Below are 19,865 nucleotides of genomic sequence, written 5' to 3'. Positions count from 1 at the left end.
CATCTCTTCTTAATATCTTCTGCTTCTGTTAGGTCCATACCATTTCTGTCCTTTATCGAGCTCATCTTTGCATGAAATGTTCCTTTGGTATCTCTGATTTTCTTGAAGAGATCCCTAGTCTTTCCCATTCTGTTGTTTCCCTCTATTTCTTTGCATTGACCACTGAAGAAGGCTTTCTTATCTCTTCTTGCTATTCTTTGGAACTCTGCATTCAGATGTTTATATCATTCCTTTTCTCCTTTGCTTTTCACTTCTCTTCTTTTCACAGCTATTTGTAAGGCCTCCCCAGACAGCCATTTTGCTTTTTTGCATTTCTTTTCCATGGGGATGGTCTTGATCCCTGTCTCCTGTACAATGTCACAAAACTCATTCCATAGTTCATCAGGCACTCTATCTATCAGATCTAGGCCCTTAAATCTATTTCTCACTTCCACTGTATAATCATAAGGGATTTGATTTAGGTCATACCTGAGTGGTCTAGTGGTTTTCCCTACTGTCTTCAATTTAAGTCTGAATTTGGCAATAAGGAGTTCATGGTCTGAGCCACAGTCAGCTCCTGGTCTTGTTTTTGCTGACTGTATAGAGCTTCTCCATCTTTGGCTGCAAAGAATATAATCAATCTGATTTTGGTGTTGACCATCTGGTGATGTCCATGTATAGAGTCTTCTCGTGTTGTTGGAAGAGGGTATTTGTTATGACCAGTGCATTTTCTTGGCAAAACTCTATTAGTCTTTGCCCTGCTTCATTCCGTATTCCAAGGCCAAATTTGGCTGTTACTCCAGGTGTTTCTTGACTTTCCTCAATTATCAGAATATTCTCAATTGAGAGATGTAACATTAAGTGCTATTTGAATTTACTTTTTTTTTAACTGTTTTTAAATTGAAGTATTGATATAATTTACAATGTTGTGTTAGCTTCAGGTGTTCAGCAAAGTGATTCAGTTATATATGCATATATATAATCTTTTTCAGATCGTTTTCCATTATAGGCTATTACAAGACATAGAATATAGTTTCGGGTGCTGTACAGTAGGTCCTTGTTGTCTGTTTTATAGGTAGCAGTGTGCATATGTTAATCCCAATCTCCTAATATATCTCCCTCCCACCCTGCTATCCCCTCGGGTAACCACAAGATGGTTTTCCATGTCTGTGAGTTGATTTCTGTTTTGTAAATAAATTCATTTATATCATTTTTAGATTCCATGAAAGTGATATCATATATCTGTCTTTCTCTGTCTGACTTCGCATGTTATGATAATCTCCAAGTCCATCCATGTTGTTGAAAATGGCATCATTTCATTCTTTTTATGGCTGAGTGATATTCTATTTATACACGTACATCTTCATTCATTTATTCATCTGTTGACGGACATTTAGGTGGCTCCCATGTCTTGGTTATTGTAAATAGCGCTGCAGTGAACAGTGAGGTCATGTGTCTTTTCGAATTACAGCACACACACCCTTCACGCTGATGGAGCGCATTTCACACTAGTCTCATGAGATCTCCAAAATGAGCAGTTTTCTCCCCTGATGAGACGTGGCCTTAGGAAGAAGGGTCCACCTCATGCCTGTGGCTGCCCTTTTTGTGCAGAGAGCAGCTGGCTATGCCACGCTGTGGGTTCACTGCTGGCACAGAGGTGCAAGGAGGTCTGGTTGGTCCTGGCCGACTCCAGGGTCAGGGGGAAAGTCTCCTTCTTGCTTCAGATTCAGAGGGATACAGTATCTCTGTTACCCCCACCCCCACCCCAGCCAGTGTCACGGACACCATTTGAATAATGGATAAGCCTTAGCCCCTGTCTCAGGTCTTGCTGGTACCAGAACATTCTCAAGTGGTTCATATGCTGAGAACATTCGAGGACCATCTTGTTTCCTGTTTGTATAATACAGTCTCTTGATTTCTGGGTGACTGCCGCATCCATCGGTCCTGTTGGAGAGGCAGATACACACAGCAAAGATATGGCTTAGTGAGAAGAGTAAACTGGGTCTGAGAAGGAAAGAGATGACTTGGAGCTGGGACTCTGCAAACCCTGCAGAGGCTTCAGCCAGTTCCAAACTCACCTGATGCCAGGAGACAAAGAATCACGCAGAGTTTGGGGCTAGTGGCAGGGTCAGGGCGAGGAGGACTGTCCCTGCTAAACGCTCCGATCCACAGGTCTGAGAGAGAGAGCTGGGGCTCTTCTCCAAAGGCCAGACGGGCCTGCCTGGGATGCTGGCCCCCACCCCTGCAGATTCTCCCAGGGTTCCTTGTGACTTGGCTCAGGCACATCAGCTCCTCCTGGCTTAGATGTTGCTGCAGGGGAGATGGGCGGGGCTGCAATGTACTGAGTTTTGGGTGCATGGATTTGGCCCCTGGGTCCCCGGTATTCCTCTGAGACAGTTGCTCCTCTGTCTGCACCTGCCCCTGCCTGACATCAAAGCTGCTTTGCCCAAACCCTTCAACTGCTGATCTCATTAAGGTTTAGAGGGGCCTCCCACTTCTTCCATAGTTGTTAGGTAGCCTGGAAATAACTGAAAACGTCAACAGCTGCTAGTGCTGGATCCCTGCCTGTTTCTTAACACTTTCCCTCCCAGGTTTCTCTCCCAGATCCTGCCCAGAGCCCCAGATCTCAGTGGCATCATAGTGCCACCTTGTGGCCAATAACTGAAGCTTCACCATTGTTTCTTCTGCAGTGGTCCAAGGGGTGCTGGGAAATGTCTGAGTGATCACATTTTATACTCAATTTCCTTCAATTCTAATCCCAACACTAATTCTAACCCTAACTATCCCTTTGATTTATCACCCTTAATAGGCAATCTTCATTCTACGTAACCTCTATCTCATTATCTGGCAGTTATAGTCCAACTGAGATCTTCCTTCTTAAAACTGTCTTCTGAAAGGGAGAGGAATAGAATGGGAGACATGAAAGGAAAAGTTTATTAAAAGTAGTAAGAGAAATGCAGAAGTTGAAGTGTAAGGAGATCTTTTATCTTCATTCAGTTCAGTTCAGTCACTCAGTCGTGTCCGACTCTTTGCGACCCCATGAATCGCAGCACGCCAGGCCTCTCTGTCCATCACCAACTCTCACAGTTCACTCAGACTCACGTCCATCGAGTGAATGATGTCATCCAGCCATCTCATCCTCTGTCATCCCCTTCTCCTCCTGCCCCCAATCCCTCCCAGCATCAGAGTCTTTTCCAATGAGTCAACTCTTCACATGAGATGGCCAAAGTATTGGAGTTTCAGCTTTAGCATCATTCCTTCCAAAGAAATCCCAGGGCTGATCTCCTTCAAAATGGACTGGTTGGATATCCTTGCAGTCCAAAGGACTCTCAAGAGTCTTCTCCAACACCACAGTTCAAAAGCATCAATTCTTCACCACTCAGCCTTCTTCACAGTCCAACTCTCACATCCATACATGACCACTGGAAAAACCATAGCCTTCACTAGACGGACCTTTGTTGACAAAGTAATGTCTCTGCTTTTCAATATGCTGTCTAAGTTGGTCATAACTGTTCTTCCAAGGAGTAAGCATCTTTTAATTTCATGGCTGCAGTCACCATCTGCAGTGATTTTGGAGCCCAAAAAAATAAAGTCTGGCACTGTTTCCCCTGTTTCCCCATCTATTTCCCATGAAGTGATGGGACCAGATGCCATGATCTTCGTTTTCTGAATGTTGAGTTTTAAGCCAACTTTTTCCCTCTCCTCTTTCACCTTCATCAAGAGGCTTTTTAGTTCCTCTTCACTTTCTGCCATAAGGGTGGTGTCATCTGCATATTTGAAGTTATTGATATTTCTCCTGGCAATCTTGATTCCAGCTTGTGCTTCTTCCAGCCCAGCGTTTCTCACAAAACTGCTAAAAAAAAAAAAAAAAAAAAGACAATCAGTGTTAACTCCAAAATATAGATCAGCAAAGGACTGAGGAGATAATGAAATTGCCTTTGAGATGGGGTCAATTGTGTCTGAATAAAAAGTAAACTTGGAATGTAAGAACAAAAAAGAACATCTTATAAAGCCATAAGCCATCACAGAAGAACAGTATGTCATGGAGAGATAAGGATGGATGGAATTGAGATCAGCCAGGAACAGTCTCCACTAAATGATCAACTTGAACACTGTGCCAATTTGAGCAGCAGGGAGGGAACAGATGGTTCTGGAAGAAGCAGTGGAGTTGGAAGATATGAAAACGGCGGTGCAACATAGTATTATAAGAAAGCTGACTCTGCCAGGTTCATGTGGCAAAGATGGGAAAATGGGGAGAAAAAAATGAAGACCAGAATCTGGAAAGGGAGTCCTTCAAATGGGATTGCTAGAGTATGGAATTCTCGTGTGTATCTGACCTTCCTTGCTCCCCAGAGCCAGGAAAGCTTTGCGGATACCACAATCAAAGACCAGGAAAACTCCCTCCTCTGGGCACTCATGCTCTTGGGAAAAACCTTGGTGTACCGAGTGACTACAGTTAATAATAAGTGGATTTAGGGCAACTGTCATTCCCTTTACCTGCTATGCAAGGCTCAGGGTGCCCGTATCATGGCCAAGGCTATGCCATTCAATCCCAGTCTTGCAGCTGGGTTACCTCTTGAAAAGTGAAAGTGTTAGTAGCTCAGTCCTGTCCCTCTCTTTGGGACTCCAAGGACTGTAGCCCACCAGGCTCCTCTGTCCATGGGATTCTCCAGGCACAAATACTGGAGTGGATTGCCATTCCCTTCTCCAGGGGACCTTCTCAAGACAGGGATCGAACCCAGGTCTTCTGCATTGCAGACGGGTTCTTTACCATCCTACCCACCAGAGTTATCTGGTTATCTCTTCAGACTCCCAGAAACCATGACCCATAATCACATCCACTCTGACCAGGGCTTTAGATTTCATAGATTCATCTGTGGGTAAAGATGGATAGAAGGTGTTATTTACAATATAGGTATTTATATTTATAACCAATATGTATAACAATAGGTAATATAGCAAACACATAAAAAGGAATAGAAGCATTAGAAAATATCGTGTCTTCTTGAGTTAAAGACCTCAGGGAAAGTATTTCAAATCAAAAGCCTAGGGTGTGAATTACAACAACCTCTAGAGAACAGATTTATTCAAGGAATCAGCATGAAACTGGAGAGGTTGTGAAAGTACGCTTTAGTCTAACTGTCAGGACTGCAGCAGTGAAAACATGAAAACAAAATAGAGAAAGTGGGTTGCTTAAATGAGGCAAAGGAAATAAAGTCTTACTGTTTTCAACACTGTCTTTGTCAACTAACTGGCACAGAAGAAGTAAGGATTTTACTTCAAACGGGATGACAGGCTTGATGCTATATTGTGGAAAACTTGCAATATAACAGGGACGTGTGTGCTCAGTCGCTTCAGTCGTGTCCGACTCTGTGCGACACTATGGACTGTACCTCGCCAGACTCCTCTGGCCATGGGATTCTCCAGGCAAGAATACTGGAGTGGGTCGCAGGCCCTCCTGCAGGGGATCTTCCCAACCAAGGGATCAAACCCAAGTCTCTTAAGTCTCCTGCATTGGCAGTCAGGTTCATCACTGCTAGTTCCACCTGTGACAGGGATGGAAGAGGCTTTAGAACAAAGACTATGCCTGAGGAGGTAGTCGAAAACTTTCCAGTTGCCAACAGCAACCGCAGGGGAACTCACTATGAACACAGGCAGCTAAAGTTGCGTGTGTGGGCAAACACCTGCAGGTCCCATGGAAGCCTGTGGTCTGTGCCTTGGAGCCCTGAGCTGGCCCTGAGACTGCTAGAACCCAGTGAGCCTTAATGATTTCTATCCACCAACATTTACCGCTGCAGTATCTCAGGAGTTAGTCTATGGTCTCTTTCTATCCGAAGAACAGCTGAGTCCAAATCTACCTCTTTTTGTTGGGGTGTGTGTGTGTGTGCTCAGTTGTGCCTACTCTTTATGACAACATAGACTATAGCCCATCAGACTCCTCTGTCCAAGGAACTTTCCAGACAAGAATACTGGAGTGGGTAGCCATTCCCTTCTCCAGGGGATCTTACTGACCCAGGGTTGGAACCGGGGTCTTCTGCATTGCACAGAAATTCTTTATCACTAGCGCCACATATTGGTGAGTGGAAAGCAAAAAACAACCTATTTAGGGGCTCTGGGAGCTGCAAGGAGACAGAAAGATGAGGTTTGTGAACAGGAAGGAGGCGACTGTGCTGCGCTGTGGTTGGGCTGCTGGCACAGAGATACACAGCCGAGTCCCCGGGCTCCGCTGGCTGGATCTTCAGATAGGAGTACGTTTTCTCAGGCCTTTCAGCATAAAACCGGTTTTTAGGCATCCCTGATTTGTCTAGTTGTTGCTCGTCTTGAAAGTAAGTCAAAAACTCTGGACCCTGCCCCAGGGTCTGTCGGTACCAATAAAGGGAAACATGACCAGAAATTGGATCACACCTAAGATTTACAGTCTGGCCCCTCCCTGCGACCCTGTGCCTGGGGGACTGGGACACTGCTCCAGCTCCTGTGTGACCTGTGGGGACAGAAGTGGGGGACAGTCAGGTAGAGCCTTACCCACCCCCCCACACACACAAATACATTGGAACCACTTGGTTTGCTGAGGACTCACCCACCCCCAGGAGACAGAGGGTCGCCCAGCAGAGGAGCCTGGAGCCCATGGCAGGGACAGAGCAGCAACGGGAAGTTCACCAGCTCAGGGTCCTTGTGAGCATGAGCGGGGGTGGTGGCGGTGGGGGTGGTGGCCTGTCACCTGTCCCCATAGGGCAGCTCCCATGGTGACATCACTGCCTCTGTCAATGTCCATGACTTCAGGGACATGTAATTTACATTGGGTTGGCCAAAACGTTCGTTCGAGATTTTCCATAAAATGTTAAGGGAAAACCCGAACGAATGTATTGGCCAGCCCAATATTATAACATACATAGATGACTAATTTAAATATTTATAATCTCCCCTTTTTTGGGCTTCCCCAGTGTCTCAGCAGTAAAGAATCTGCCAGGGATGCAGGAGCCCCAGGAAACATGGGTTAGATCCCTGTTTCAGAAAGATCTCCTGGAGGAAGGCATGGCAACCCCTTCCAGTATTCTTGCCTGGAGAATCCCTTAGACAGAGGAGCCTGGCGGGCTAAAGTCAGTAGGGTTGCAAAAAGTTGGACACGACTGAAGTGACTTAGCATGCACGCGCGCAAGCTCCCCTTTTAACACAAGCAATGTGTGGGTTTTAGGGCTGCCTTCCCACAGGGCTCACATGTTGCTGCATCTCTACATTAATCTTCTCATCCTCCATCTCCCCTCGCCTGCAGGGCACTTTCACTCAGAGGGTCAACAGCACCTCCAATGTCAAATGTGTGCATGCTAAGTCGCTTCAGTTGTGCCTGACTTTTTGCGACCCTATTCTCCCAGATTCCTCTGTCCATGGGATTTCCCAGGCACGAATACTGGAGTGGGCTACCATTCCCTTCTCCAGGGTATCTTCTCTACACAGAGATCGAACCTGTGTCTTAAGTCTCCAGCATTGTCAGGTGGGTTCTCTACCATTAGTCCCACCTGGGAAGCCCCCAAAGCCAGACACCAGGTGGTGAATTCTTTGTCTTACCTGCACATCACGGTCTGCCATGAGGACCCCTATTTCTGACCCAGCCCAGCACCCCGCCCATGGTCCCACAGTCATACAGGCTCCATGGTATTCACTTCATAGGCAAGGGTGGGCAATGGAGGGGTCCACTTGATTTGGCCCAAGAAGCCTAATGAAGTCACTGACATATTCAGAGACACAAGGGGTGAAATGATGCCCCGGGAAGAGACCTCGGCTGAAAGCTTCTATTCCCTTCTGCGGGCCACAGACCAATTGCCCTCTCTGTGTTCCTCAATCTCCATGCAGCTTCATGTCTCCACAGCCCTCAGCAGAGCCTCACATTCGTCTAAGTCACCACTCATTAAAACACAGTTTCCTCAGAGCTTCTTTACAGAAGACCCAATTTCACTGACCTTTAAAACACTGGTGTGGAATATATCAATACAGTAACAATTCTGTTTTTCTGGAAACCTAGGAGGCTATGTTGCAAAAGTAATGTAGTTCTCACTTTCACTGCCATCAGAGCATCTGCTTGTTCAAAAGTCATTTGTTCACAGGCTAACGGTCATTACAAACATCCTCTCTTTCGGGGGAGGAGGGAACAGGACCAGAGATGAGTGAGGGTTGGAGAGTAAGGCTGTAGAGTCTAGGAGGGGGATGCTCTGTAGCTCTGTGTCTTTACTAACCTGAATCTAGGAGGGCACTCAGAGGTGATGTTACATCCCACTCTCTCCACTGGTCTTGTTACTCTGATCAGCTGTCCCAGCGCCCATGCAGCTCCATCATCACAGGAGCTCAAGGAGGAGACACACACAGGCGACAGAGTCCTGCTTCTGAGTAGATGGAGACCACATCAAGGAGAGAAAAGTTCATAATCTAGGACTCAAAAGTCAGAAGAAAGACATCCCACCTGTGCTCACAGTTCATCTGGGAAACAGCTGTAGCCAGATGTGCCTGAACACACAGTGGGACCTTGAATGGGATCACAGGTAGGAGTTAATCACTAGGAAAGGCAGGACCCCTCTGCAGGGCACAGGATGCATTTTTGGAGTCTCTGAGATGGGAAGGGACATGACCCAGGTGACGGAGGAGCAGCGTGACTGGAGAAGAGAGGACCGGGGAGCTGAGGCCAGAGAGATGAAGGGTGGAAACACTCTGCCCCCTCTGGAAAGATGGGCAAGATCAGAAACCACATGAAAGCCAGGTTGATGAATAGTTTCAGAAAGACAGCAATGAGGTGCCCAGGGAGAGACAAGAGGGTCTAGATATATTTGATTTCCCATAACCTTCCCTCCTGGAGGTCTCAGGCTCAGGTGCTGACCAGGAGTCGGAGCTAGAGAAGCATCTTCCTGGATCACAGGGAGGATGCAGAGAAAGACAGAGATGGATGGTGGACATGTGTCCGCAAGGCCTGGAGTGAGATCCGGGCCAGTACAGACCACACACCAAGGGTCACACTGAAGGCATGTGGCAGCAAAGCCCTGAGACTCCCAGTGCTAGGAGCCTACAAGGGCCTCCCCCATCTTTTTGCACAGAGAGGAGGTGACCCTGCAGCGCTGTGGAGTACTGCTGGCGCAGAAGTACACAGATGTCTGGGAGCGGTTGGCAGACTCCAGCGTGAGAGGGAAGTTCTCTGTGCTTGATCTGGAGACGCTGTAGCCATCAGGCATGTCTCCTTTGTACGTGGTGTCAGTGAAAGATGAATAACGAATCAGCCTCAGCCTGAGTCCCAGGTCTTGTCGGTACCAGTACATACTGTCGTGGTACAGATCCTGAGTACATCTCAGTGTCACGTTCTGTCCTGTCTTCACGACCTGGAATCTGGGGTCCTGAGAGACACCAGCATGGACCGCCCCTGTGGAGAAGGAAGACTGATGCTTCCATCACAGCGGACAGGCTTAGTGCTGGCAGCCCCAAGGGGGCCCTGCCCCCCAGGACTCACCTGCCTGCAGGAGACAGAAGACCACACAGCCCAGGAGGCAGGGGCTCATGGCGGGGGCAGGGCGGGTGGAGGGCCCTCTGGTCTGAGTGTGGATGAGAGGGGAGAAGGGCTCTCCAGGAGTTCTTCTGAGATGTCACTGTCCCTGCCAGGCTCCAGAGCCAACCAGTCAGTCAGGGGGCCACGCCTCTTCCCCCAGAGGCTCAAATCAGAAATGAACCTAAGTGAAGAGTTCACAACAGGGAAACCTGTCCAGATCAATGGACTTGAGCCTTACAAGTTGTTGTAACCTTTCTGTAAACAGTTTGCAACTTTATTCACTTTTTCTAGAGATAATTCTTCATTCATACTTTTATTACTTTTACCTGCATATTTCTGTAGTGTTGAATCTCAGGAAAATCCTTTGGGCTTCCAGCTGCCCTTTATGACTCATGAATCCCAAATACATCTTCAAGTGTCTAGGTAAGTGTTAGTTGCTCAGTCATGTCTGACTCTTTGTGACCCCGTGTACTGTAGCCCACCAGGCCCCTCTGTCCATGGGATTCTCCATGCAAGAATACTGGAGTGGGTTGCCATTTCCTCCTCCATGGGATCTTCCAGACCCAGGGATCGAACCCAAGTCTCTTACATCTCCCTCATTGGCAGGCAGAATCAGGAAGGTCCCCTGCAGAAGGAAATGGTAACCCACTCCAGTACTCTTGCCTGGAAAATCCCATGGACAGAGAAGCCTGGTAGACTACAGTCCATGGGATCGCAGAGTCAGACACAACTGAGCGACTTCACCTTCTTTCTTTCTTTCACTTTAGCGCCACCTGGGAGACTGTCCGTTCCTACTTTCGTTAATTAACTACAGTCCTGTTGGTGTCCTTCGACCTGCAATGATTCTTTTGGCATCTTGTTCCCCAACCGCAGGTCAGACTTATCCACACTTGAGGAATCTTTTGGCTCTATTTCTTATCAATTCACCAACAGATGGGTCCCCTGCCAGATGCATCTACATTCCCATCCTGTTCACTGGACACAGGGCTTGCAGTTTCTGAAGGGGGGAAGGGGAAGAGCAAGTGGAACCACGTCCAGCTTGGGACTTGCCGTTCTTTGTGGAGAGAAGCCAGTTGCCCAGCACCACGGATGACCTGGGCTTCTCTCAGATTGTGAGAATGGTAAGGAATCTGCCTGCCAATGCAGGAGACATAAGACATGCAGTTTTGATACCTGGGTTGGAAAGATCCCCTGGAGGAGGACATGGCTACCCACTCCACTATTCTTGCCTGGAGAATCCCACGGACAGAGGAGCCTGACTGGCTACTGTCCATGGGGTCACAAAGAGTCAAACACGACTGAAGCAACTAAACACTCACACACACACAAGCAGGTGACAAAGGAACGTATACGTGGGACGGATGCAGGGAGAGGTGGCAGACTCCAGGTTAAAGGAAAAGTGCTCTGATTTTAGGTGAGACATCCATTCCTTGGGAATGCTTCCTTGTAAAGTGGGGATTGCATTAATTGAGTAACAAATATCACAGAGCTCCTCAAACGCTTATCTTGTTGTGCATCATTCCACACATAGCAGGCCTCACACATGCTGCAGTGCTCTGTTCTCTGCAGATTCTCAGTGGTATTTGAAACCAGGGACCCTAAAAATTATGTAGCTATTCCTGGTTACATGACGGTGGACCTGTGGTGACCTCCTGATGTGCTGGTTTCCCCAGAGCATGACCACACGTCACAGGCCTGGGTGACGCAGCATTCCTGGCAGGGGGCAGTTGGGGGGTTGGTAAGGACCACAAGTGATAAGGACAGGCTTGAGCAGCATTCCTTGCTCTAACGGTTACGAAATATGAGGGCTGGGCAGGCCGATTCCCCTTAGATAAATAAGCAGATAAAATAATACTTATCTTGCAATATCATTGTGAGCATTAAAAAATTTCAGGAAAGAATGTCTAGGAAAGGCTGTCCACTTTACCAGGGCCTGGGTCTCACTGGCTGGCAGTCGATGCCCGGCAACCACTTCCTGAGCTGGGGCAGGAGTGTTTTTGTCCCAGAGGCTCCTTATCATGCAGCACTGTGTCTTGCCTACCGGCACAGAGATACACGGCTGAGTCTGTCAGCTCCAAGGAGCTCAGGTTCATCTGAGAGCGAGAGTCACCGAACTGTTCACCTGAGAATCGATCAGGCATGTTTCCTTTTGTACGCACTTTCCCATCATAATACAGAATGAGGAACTGGGGGCCCTGGCCCAGGGCCTGTTGGTACCAGGATACATAGCGGTGTCCAGATTCAGGGGAACATCTCAGAGTCACTTGCTGCTTTCTTGATTTGATCAGGTATTTGGGGGTCTGGGTGACTTCAGAATCCACCAGGCCTGTTGGGGAGGAGACAGAAGGAAGCTGAGGGCAGAGCACAGGGGAGCCTCCTGCTGTAGCCCTCATCGCCACGCTTCTATCTCAGGGAGGCAAAGACATCTCAGAAGCTCCCACACTGTGTCCAGGACTCACCTGCTCCCAGGAGGCAGAGAGTCACACAGCAGAGGAGCCTGGAGCCCATGGCAGCATCAGGACCCAGGACTGCTGCTGGCTGGAGGCAGGGCTCCTGGGGTGAGTGGTGTAAAGTGCTGACCCTCCTGTTCCCTGATTGGAGCATTTGCCTATGATGTCCCTGCTCTGTGTCTCTGCAGGCTGACCCAGGGCTGGCTCCTCTATGCCATTCCCTGTCCTGACAGCCCCTCAGCAAAGGGTGGGTGTGAGGTGAGTTTCATCCCCTGGTCCATGGGCCCACAACATGTCTTTTTCTGCTCTGTCTGACCCTGCCAGACACTCATCATCCAGCCCTCACCAGATACCCCAACCTCTCACCCTCCCCTTGCCATGCTGCTCGAGGAGACAGCCCCCTGGGCACATCCTGAAACTCCAGGTAGGTACCCAGTCCCCTGGGCAGTGAGGAATCTGTGCTGGCTCCATGTGTCCCAGGACCACTCAGGGAACTCAAACCTGCTCCCAGATGCAGGCATGTATCCAAGGTTGCCTTAAGCTGCCCTCCCCACGTGACTCCTAAGCCCTCCCCAAACACCATGCTTACCGTGGAAACACAATGCCTCCACGTGGCCAAAGGTCGAGGGCCTCATGGATGAGCAGCATCTGTTTAAAGCAAGGGTACAAAAATCCCACACCCTGAACACACACACAAACACACACACACACACACACACACACACACACACAAAATCTGTTCTACTGCCTTCCTAGCCTGGCTCATTAGGGTTGATTTTCAAATCCACTCTTAGCCTCTAGAGGTAGAATCCTGTATGATCTGACCGTATTACTAAGAACGAAATAATTGCTTCACCAGTACAATGATGGTAGTTAGCTAAAGATGGAAATATATGATCATAAAATAAATGCTCAAAGGATCTCAAGTGAATCTGCCTGCAAACATGTCTTCATAACTATTTTTGGTTAATCAGAGGCATATATGTTGAAATTTCCTATTTAAATTAAGCATTATCAAATTCCATATACTTTTTCTAAAGAAGTTTTATAAATGTGGACTCAATTATGTCTGCACTTATAAAATCATGATATAATGGGGGCAACGCAGGATATATTTTGACTTTGAGAAGATTTTGATGAGGGTGCCAGGGGGTGCAAATCTGGCCTAGGTTAGGTGAGATGCTAAGGATGTTGGGGGGCGGGGGTGCGTGTTGAGAACACACAAAGGCAATCTGTCCTCCTTCAAATGGACTCACGTGTGTTTGGGGATGATACGTAATTAACTAAAGTTTGTTTCTTTTTCATGAGTCCATACATGTTGCTTAAAACAGACCGCACGGAGAGGCCTTTTTAAAAGCCTCCCTGAGACTTGGGAACGGACCTGACCCAGATGAGGGAGGGGCTTGTGGCCGCAGTAGAGAGGGTCAGGGAGCTGATGCAGGGAGGTGGGGAGAGGAATGTCCTGCCCGCCTGGGAAAGGTGGACAAGAGCAGAGACCATGTGAGAGCCAGGCTAGGGGAGAACGTTCCAGAAAGACAGAAATGAGCTGCCTGAGGTGAGACAAGAGTGTCTAGATGTATCTAGCTTACCAACAACCTTCCTGCTAGGTCTCAGGCTCAGGTGATGACAAGGAGTATGACCTGGAGAAGCTTCTTCCTGGTTCACATGGAGGATGCAGAGGAAATACAGAGATCAATGAGGACACACGGCCCCGAGGCCTGGGAGTGAGGCTCAGGCCAACCTAGTCCACACACCCAGGCTTACACTGCAGGCACACGGTCTGCAAAGCCCTGAGGCTCCCAGTGCTGGGAGCCCGCACGGGGCCCTAGCAGTCTTTTTGCACAGAGAGGAGGTGGCCACGCAGCGCTGTGGAGTACCTGCTGGCGCAGAAGTACACAGATGTCTGGGAGCGGTTGGCAGACTCCAGCGTGAGAGGAAAGTTCTCTTTGTTTGATTTAGAGACACTGTACCCATTGGGCACGTCTCCTAGCTCGCTAGTGTGCGCACCATCTGAGTAATGGATCAGCCTCAGCCCGTGTCCCAGGTCTTGTCGGTACCAGGACATGAAGTTATGACCCAGATCCTGAGAACATCTCAGTGTCACGTTCTGTCCTGTCCTCATGACCTGGAATCTGGGGTCCTGAGTGACTCCAGCATGGACTGCCCCTGTGGAGAAGGAGGACCGATGCTGCAGTCACAGCAGACAGGCTTAGTGCTGGCACCCCGAAGGGGACCCTGACCCCCAGGACTCACCTGCCTGCAGGAGACAGAAGACCACACAGCCCAGGAGGCAGGGGCTCATGGCGGGGGCGGGGCAGGTGTAGGGCCCTCTGGTCTGAGGGTGGATGAGAGGGGAGAGGGGCTCTCCAGGGAGTCCTTCTGAGATGTCACTGTCCCTGCCAGGCCCCGGAGCCAAACTGTCACTCAGTGAGCCAAGCCCCTTCCCCCAGAGAATCAAATCAGAAATGAACCTGAGAGATAAATTCACAACCCGGACACCCATCCAGATAACGGACAAAAGCCTCACACGTTGCTGTAACCTTTCTGTATGTGTTAAAGTTTTTTTTCCGTAAATGTTAAAGTGATTAAACGATTTGTATGTTCTAGTCCAGAGATAAATCTTCATTACCGTGTATATTACTTGTATTTATCTACATATTTCTGGAGTTTTGAATCCTGGGGAATCCTTCTGGTGTCCTGCTGCCCTTTATGATATGTGTCCCAAGAGCACTTCAAGAGGGAGAATGCAGTGGCACCACAATCCAGTGTTCTTGCCTGGCAAATCCCAGAGACGGGGGAGCCTGATGGGCTGCCGTCTATGGGGTCGCACAGAGTTGGACACAACAGAAGCGACTTAGCAGCAGCAGCAGCAGCACTTCAAGGCTCCATTTCCGCAACATTGACCGCAGTCCTGAGACAGTCCCTCCACCTACCATGTTTCTCCAGGTTTCTGCTCCCAACCTCATCGCAGGCTCATCAGCATTTGAGGAATTTGTTTGGTCTGCTTCTAATCAATTCACTGACAGACGGTCCACCTGTCAAATGCAGGTACAGCTCCCTCATGTTCAGGGCAGCCCGTGATTCCCATGTTGGGGAGAGGGAGCAAGCAGAGCCCCCTCAGGCCGGTGACTCACCTTTCTGGGTGGAGAGAATTGGGTGCCCAGCACAGGATGACGTTTAGCCACAAAGGATGCAGGAGGGACGTGGAGGGAGGTGCAGATGCCAGGGTGATGAAAAATGCTCAGTTTTTATTTGAGATGTCCCTCTCATGGGAATACCTCTTTGTGAAGTGTGGCTGCCATTCACTGAGTAACAGTTCATATCATAGAGCCCCAAACTGTATCTTGTTACACACAGCACAACAGGTATATGTAATTTGCTTGTACAGAGATAGTTCCATGAGCGAGGGGACCACGGCTGTTGAGAAGAAACTTGCGCCGGGATGCTAGCTGTAACACTTATGAAATATGAGATATGGGCAACTCATGTCCCCTCAGATGTACAAACAGTTAAAATAATACTTATTTTGATGACTTTAGTGAGCATTAAAACATACCAAGAAGTAAATGTCTGGGAAAGTCTATCTCTCTATCAGGACTGGGCTTGGCAGGCTGGCAGCTGACACACAGGCACCACTTCCTGAGCTGGGGCAGGAGTGTTTTTGTCCCAGAGGCAGCTGATCATGCAGGGCTGTGTCTTGGCTGCTGGCACAGAGATACACGGCTGAGTCTGTCAGCTCCAAGGAGCTCAAGTTCAGTTCAGAGTGAGAGTCACTAAAATATTTTCCTGAGATTCTATTCGGGAGCTGTACTTCTCCCCTCACTTTCTGCCTGTAATACTCAACGAGGAACTCGGGGCCCTGGCCCAGGGCCTGTTGGTACCAGTATACGGAGAGGTGTCCAGAGACAGGGGAGCATCCCAGGGTCCCTCGCTGTCCTCTTGCTTTAATCAGGTATCTCGGGGTTTGGGTGACTCCAGAATCCACAAGGCCTGTGGGGGAAGAAGACTAGGGCTGAGAAAGAACGCAGAAGAGAATCAGATGGTGCCTTGGATTCAGGCAGAGTCAGGCTAGGAACACGGATTCTCCCCTGTGCCAAACACCCACCTGCTGCCAAGAGCCACAGAGCCACACAGTAGACGCGGCTGCAGTCCATGGCAGGAGGGCCAGAGCTGGGAGGCATCTCCTTGCTCAGAGCTCTGGTTCTCTGAGAGCTGGGGTTCTGGGCCTCCTTCCCCTGACTGGAGGTGAGGCAGTGACGTCACTGCTCTGATGTCATTGCCTCTGCTGGTTCCCAGGAATCCAACCTCTCATTCCAGGTCGCTGATCCAGGGACCCTGCTCTGTCCTGCAAAGTGTCTTAGATAACATGTGAGCTGGACTGCTGGTGTAGGCGAGGCTGGCTTTATGCCCGACGCCCTTCCCCATGGCTCCTTCGCTTTTCTCTTCAGGCAGGTGTTGCTCTTTTCTGTTTCTCTTTCCTACCACCTCCGAGCTCCATACCCTTCACTTTTGCTGCAACCTCAGAGGCTCCCTCAGCACTGCATAGTTGAACTTCATGGCTCCCAGCTGGGACAGCAAGCCTGAAAATTAATGCCTATGCTAGTAGGGATTCTAGAGATAAAAAAACCAAATAAAGCTTTCTCTTAGGCCTCCTGGTCCCAGGCACTAGCTCTGTCTGCTTGCTCTGCCCAGAAACTTGTAGTGTTTCTCAGCTGCACAGTGTCCCCATGTGCTCTATGCGTGGAAATCAAGACTGTCTGCCCAAATTTAATAGTCATGGGATGTGTTCATATTAGAAAATATTTCACTGTTTGGCGATTGAACTGTGTTTTTGCTTGTTTTGTTTTTCTAAAGAACACACACACAATTAGAAACACAAACACACATACCAGCCTGCCATAGCTGATTCATGATTTTGTATTTCAAGAGAAAAGAAATGTGCTCGTGCAGGAAATATTTGATATTTGACTTTTAGAAGATTGTGATGAGGGAGATGCTACAAACTTGGGTTAGGTTTTGTCCGTGGTGGTGTTCAGTGGCTAACTCGAGTCCAACTCATTGAAACCCCATGCACTGCAGCGTCCCAGGCTCCCCTTTATCACTATCTCCCACATTTGCACAAATTCATGTCTGTTAGTCGGTGATGCTATCTAACCACCTCTTTCTCTGCCACCCCCGTCTCCTCTTGCTTTCAGTCTTTCCAGCATCAGGGTCTAGGCTATTTAGATGCTAAAGACAGGCAATGGTGGAGAATACATACACACACAGCTTGTCTCTCCTCCCCAGGGACGACCAGGGAATTTTGGATGATTAATAATTAACTGAGTTTGCATTCTCTTTGAGGACCCCAGATAACCTTCTCAAACACGCCCAGTTAGGGATCATTACAAGGTTCCCTGGGTGATGGGCAAGGACATGACCCAGATGAAGGAGGAGCAGCAGAGCTGAAGTAGAGAAGAGTGGGAATGAGGGCCAGGAAGGTGGGAGAGAAAGGCCCACATCTGGGGAAGTTGGACAAGAGCAGAGACCACTCAAGGGCCACCCTGGGGGAGAGCCTTCCACAGAGACAGGCATGTGGTGCCTGGGGAGAGACAAGAGGGTCTAGATGTATCTCGTTTCCCAACATCATTCCCTCTTGGAGGCCTCATGTTCAGACTGTTGACTAGGAGGCAGAGCTGGGTACCATCTTTAGGCTCGCATGGCAGCTAGAGTGAAAAGACAGAGAGTGAGGGTGGACACATGTCCACGAGGCCCTGTTGTCAGGTCCATGCCAGGAAGATTAAACATCGCTGGCTATGCTGCCAGTATGTGTCTGTGGGCTCCGAGTCTCCAGGTGCTAGGAGCATGTAAGGGGTTCCCCGAGTTCCAGGCTACAGGGCCCTCATCTGCTTTTTTGCACAGAAAGGAGGTGGCCGTGCAGCACCGTGGAGTAACTGCTGGCACAGAAGTACACAGATGTCTGGGAGTGGTTGGCAGACTCCAGCGTGAGAGGGAAGTCCTCTGTGCTTGGTCTGGAGACACTGTAACCCTCGGGTATGTCTCCTTTAACTGTGTTGGGAGCAGCAAATGAGTAATGGATCAGCCTCAGCCTGTGTCCCAAGTCTTGTCGGTACCAGTACATGCAGTCATGACCCAGATCCTGAGTACATGTCAGTGTAGCCTTCTGTCCTGTCCTCACGACCTGGAACCTGGGGTCCTGAGTGACACCAGCATGGACCGCCCCTGTGGAGAAGGAGGATCGATGCTACAGTCACAGTGGACATGCTTAGTGCTGGCACCGCAAAGGGACCCTGCCCCCCAGGACTCACCTGCCTGCAGGAGACAGAAGACCACACAGCCCAGGAGGCAGGGGCTCATGGCGGGGGCGGGGCAGGCGGAGGGCCCTCTGGTCTGAGTGTGGATAAGATGGGAGAGGGGCGCTTCAGGGAGGCCTTGCCAGATTTCACTGTCCCTGCCAGGCCCACAGCCAACCTGTCACTCAGGGGCCACGCCTCTTCCCCCAGAGGCTCAAATCAGAAATGAACCTGACTGAACAGTTCAAAACAGAAACAACCCATCCAGATCAATGGACTTGAGCCTTATGACTTGTTGTATCCTTTCTATAAACAGTTTACAACTTTAAGTGTGTTGTATTCCAGAGATAATTCTTCATTCCTAAGTATGTGAAGTTATATGCAGATTTCTAACTGCAGGGTTGGGGGTTACTCAGTGCTCCTAAATAGCACATTGTTCAAGAGTCAACTACAATCCATACATCAGTAAAGTTGATTTTAACATGCCTGAGGAGGGATGTATGTCACATGCTCTGGCTAATATCCTGCACTAAATCAACAGGCAGAATTATTTTCTCCCCTGTGATTTCTAGAGGCCTCAGCTAGAGGAAAAATGTGTCCATCTCTATCTTTGCACCTAAGAAATGGTGGAAGAGGCTGTCAGAGATTAGCAAAGGGAATCAGGAAATCCAGAGTCCTGTTATGTGCCAGGGACTTCATGCTTACTAAATTCCTAGGCAAGCGTGGAAGTTGTTGGGATGACTAATTTAATGTGTCACCTTGACTAGGCCACAGATATTTAGTTCCACATTGTTCTGAATGTCCCTGTGAGGATGTGTTGGTGAGAGATAAATATGTGAAAGTTATCAATAGATTTTAAAATCAGATTAGATGAACATCTTTATTGGTAAGGCAGATGAACTTCCATAATGGAGTAGGTCTCATGCAAAGAGATGAAGAAATGAACAGAACAAAAACCCTAAACCTCTCCTAGGTAGGAGAGAATTATCCAGCTGATGGCCTTCACTAGACTATCACCTGTCCCTGCCTAACAGCCTTTGAAATTAAACAACAGCTCTTCTTAGGTGGCTAATAACATGAGCCCAGCTTCTAGACCCTGGACTTATCACTATTAACAACTATGTGTGTCAAATACTTTAAATGATACACACACACACACACACACACACACATATATATATATGTGTGTGTATATATATGTTTTTTTGTTTTATGGAAGAATCATACAATGGGGGCGAGGACCACAGTGACAAGAACAGACCTGAGTCTGATTCCTTGTTCTGATATTTATGAAGTATGAGATCTGGGCAAGCCACTCCCCCTCAGATATGTAAAGAGTTAAAATAATACTTATCTTGTATGATCTTTGGGAGCATTAAAACATATCAAGACATGAATGTCTGGGAAAGGCTGTCTGCTCTACCCGAATTAGGCCCGGCTGGCTGGCAGTTGATACCTTCACACCACTTTCTGAGCTGGGCCAGGATGTTTTTGTTCCAGAGGCACCTGATCATGTAGGGCTGTGTCTTGGTTGCTGGCACAGAGATATACGGCTGAGTCTTTCAGCCCCAAGGAGCTCAAGCTCAGTTCAGAGCTAGAGTCACTGAACTGTTGACCTGAGAA

At 48.6% G+C, this 19,865-nt stretch overlaps 2 protein-coding genes and 1 gene segment (V, D, J or C); all 3 read right to left on the bottom strand.

Annotated features, from left to right (window-relative positions):
- LOC100300510 (T cell receptor beta constant 1) overlaps positions 1-19,865 on the bottom strand; it is a gene marked incomplete in the record, with an annotated part of 535,695 nt that overhangs the window by 379,113 nt on the left and 136,717 nt on the right.
- LOC107132437 (T cell receptor beta variable 5-1) lies at positions 9,519-12,784 on the bottom strand. Of its 2 annotated transcripts, none has more exons than XM_024991204.2 (2): positions 12,539-12,784; positions 9,519-11,825 (listed from the first exon to the last, which is right to left on the bottom strand). In XM_024991204.2, exons 1-2 carry the CDS (start codon positions 12,582-12,584, stop codon positions 11,440-11,442), a joined length of 432 nt encoding a protein of 143 aa, XP_024846972.2. In that variant the 5' UTR covers positions 12,585-12,784; the 3' UTR covers positions 9,519-11,439. The 2 variants fall into 2 exon arrangements, with proteins under 2 accessions (XP_024846972.2, XP_059741957.1); XM_059885974.1 differs by lacking the exon at positions 12,539-12,784 and adding an exon at positions 11,959-12,104.
- LOC132345147 (T cell receptor beta variable 6-4-like) lies at positions 17,816-19,700 on the bottom strand. The segment is given in 2 exon segments: positions 17,816-18,171; positions 18,258-19,700. Coding segments are annotated over 2 exon segments (390 nt in total).

This window comes from Bos taurus, chromosome 4 (genome assembly GCF_002263795.3).
Source record: "Bos taurus isolate L1 Dominette 01449 registration number 42190680 breed Hereford chromosome 4, ARS-UCD2.0, whole genome shotgun sequence".
NCBI lineage: Eukaryota > Metazoa > Chordata > Mammalia > Artiodactyla > Bovidae > Bos > Bos taurus.
Note: the sequence above shows the minus strand (reverse complement) of the source record. Positions and strands in the feature narration are given on the sequence as shown.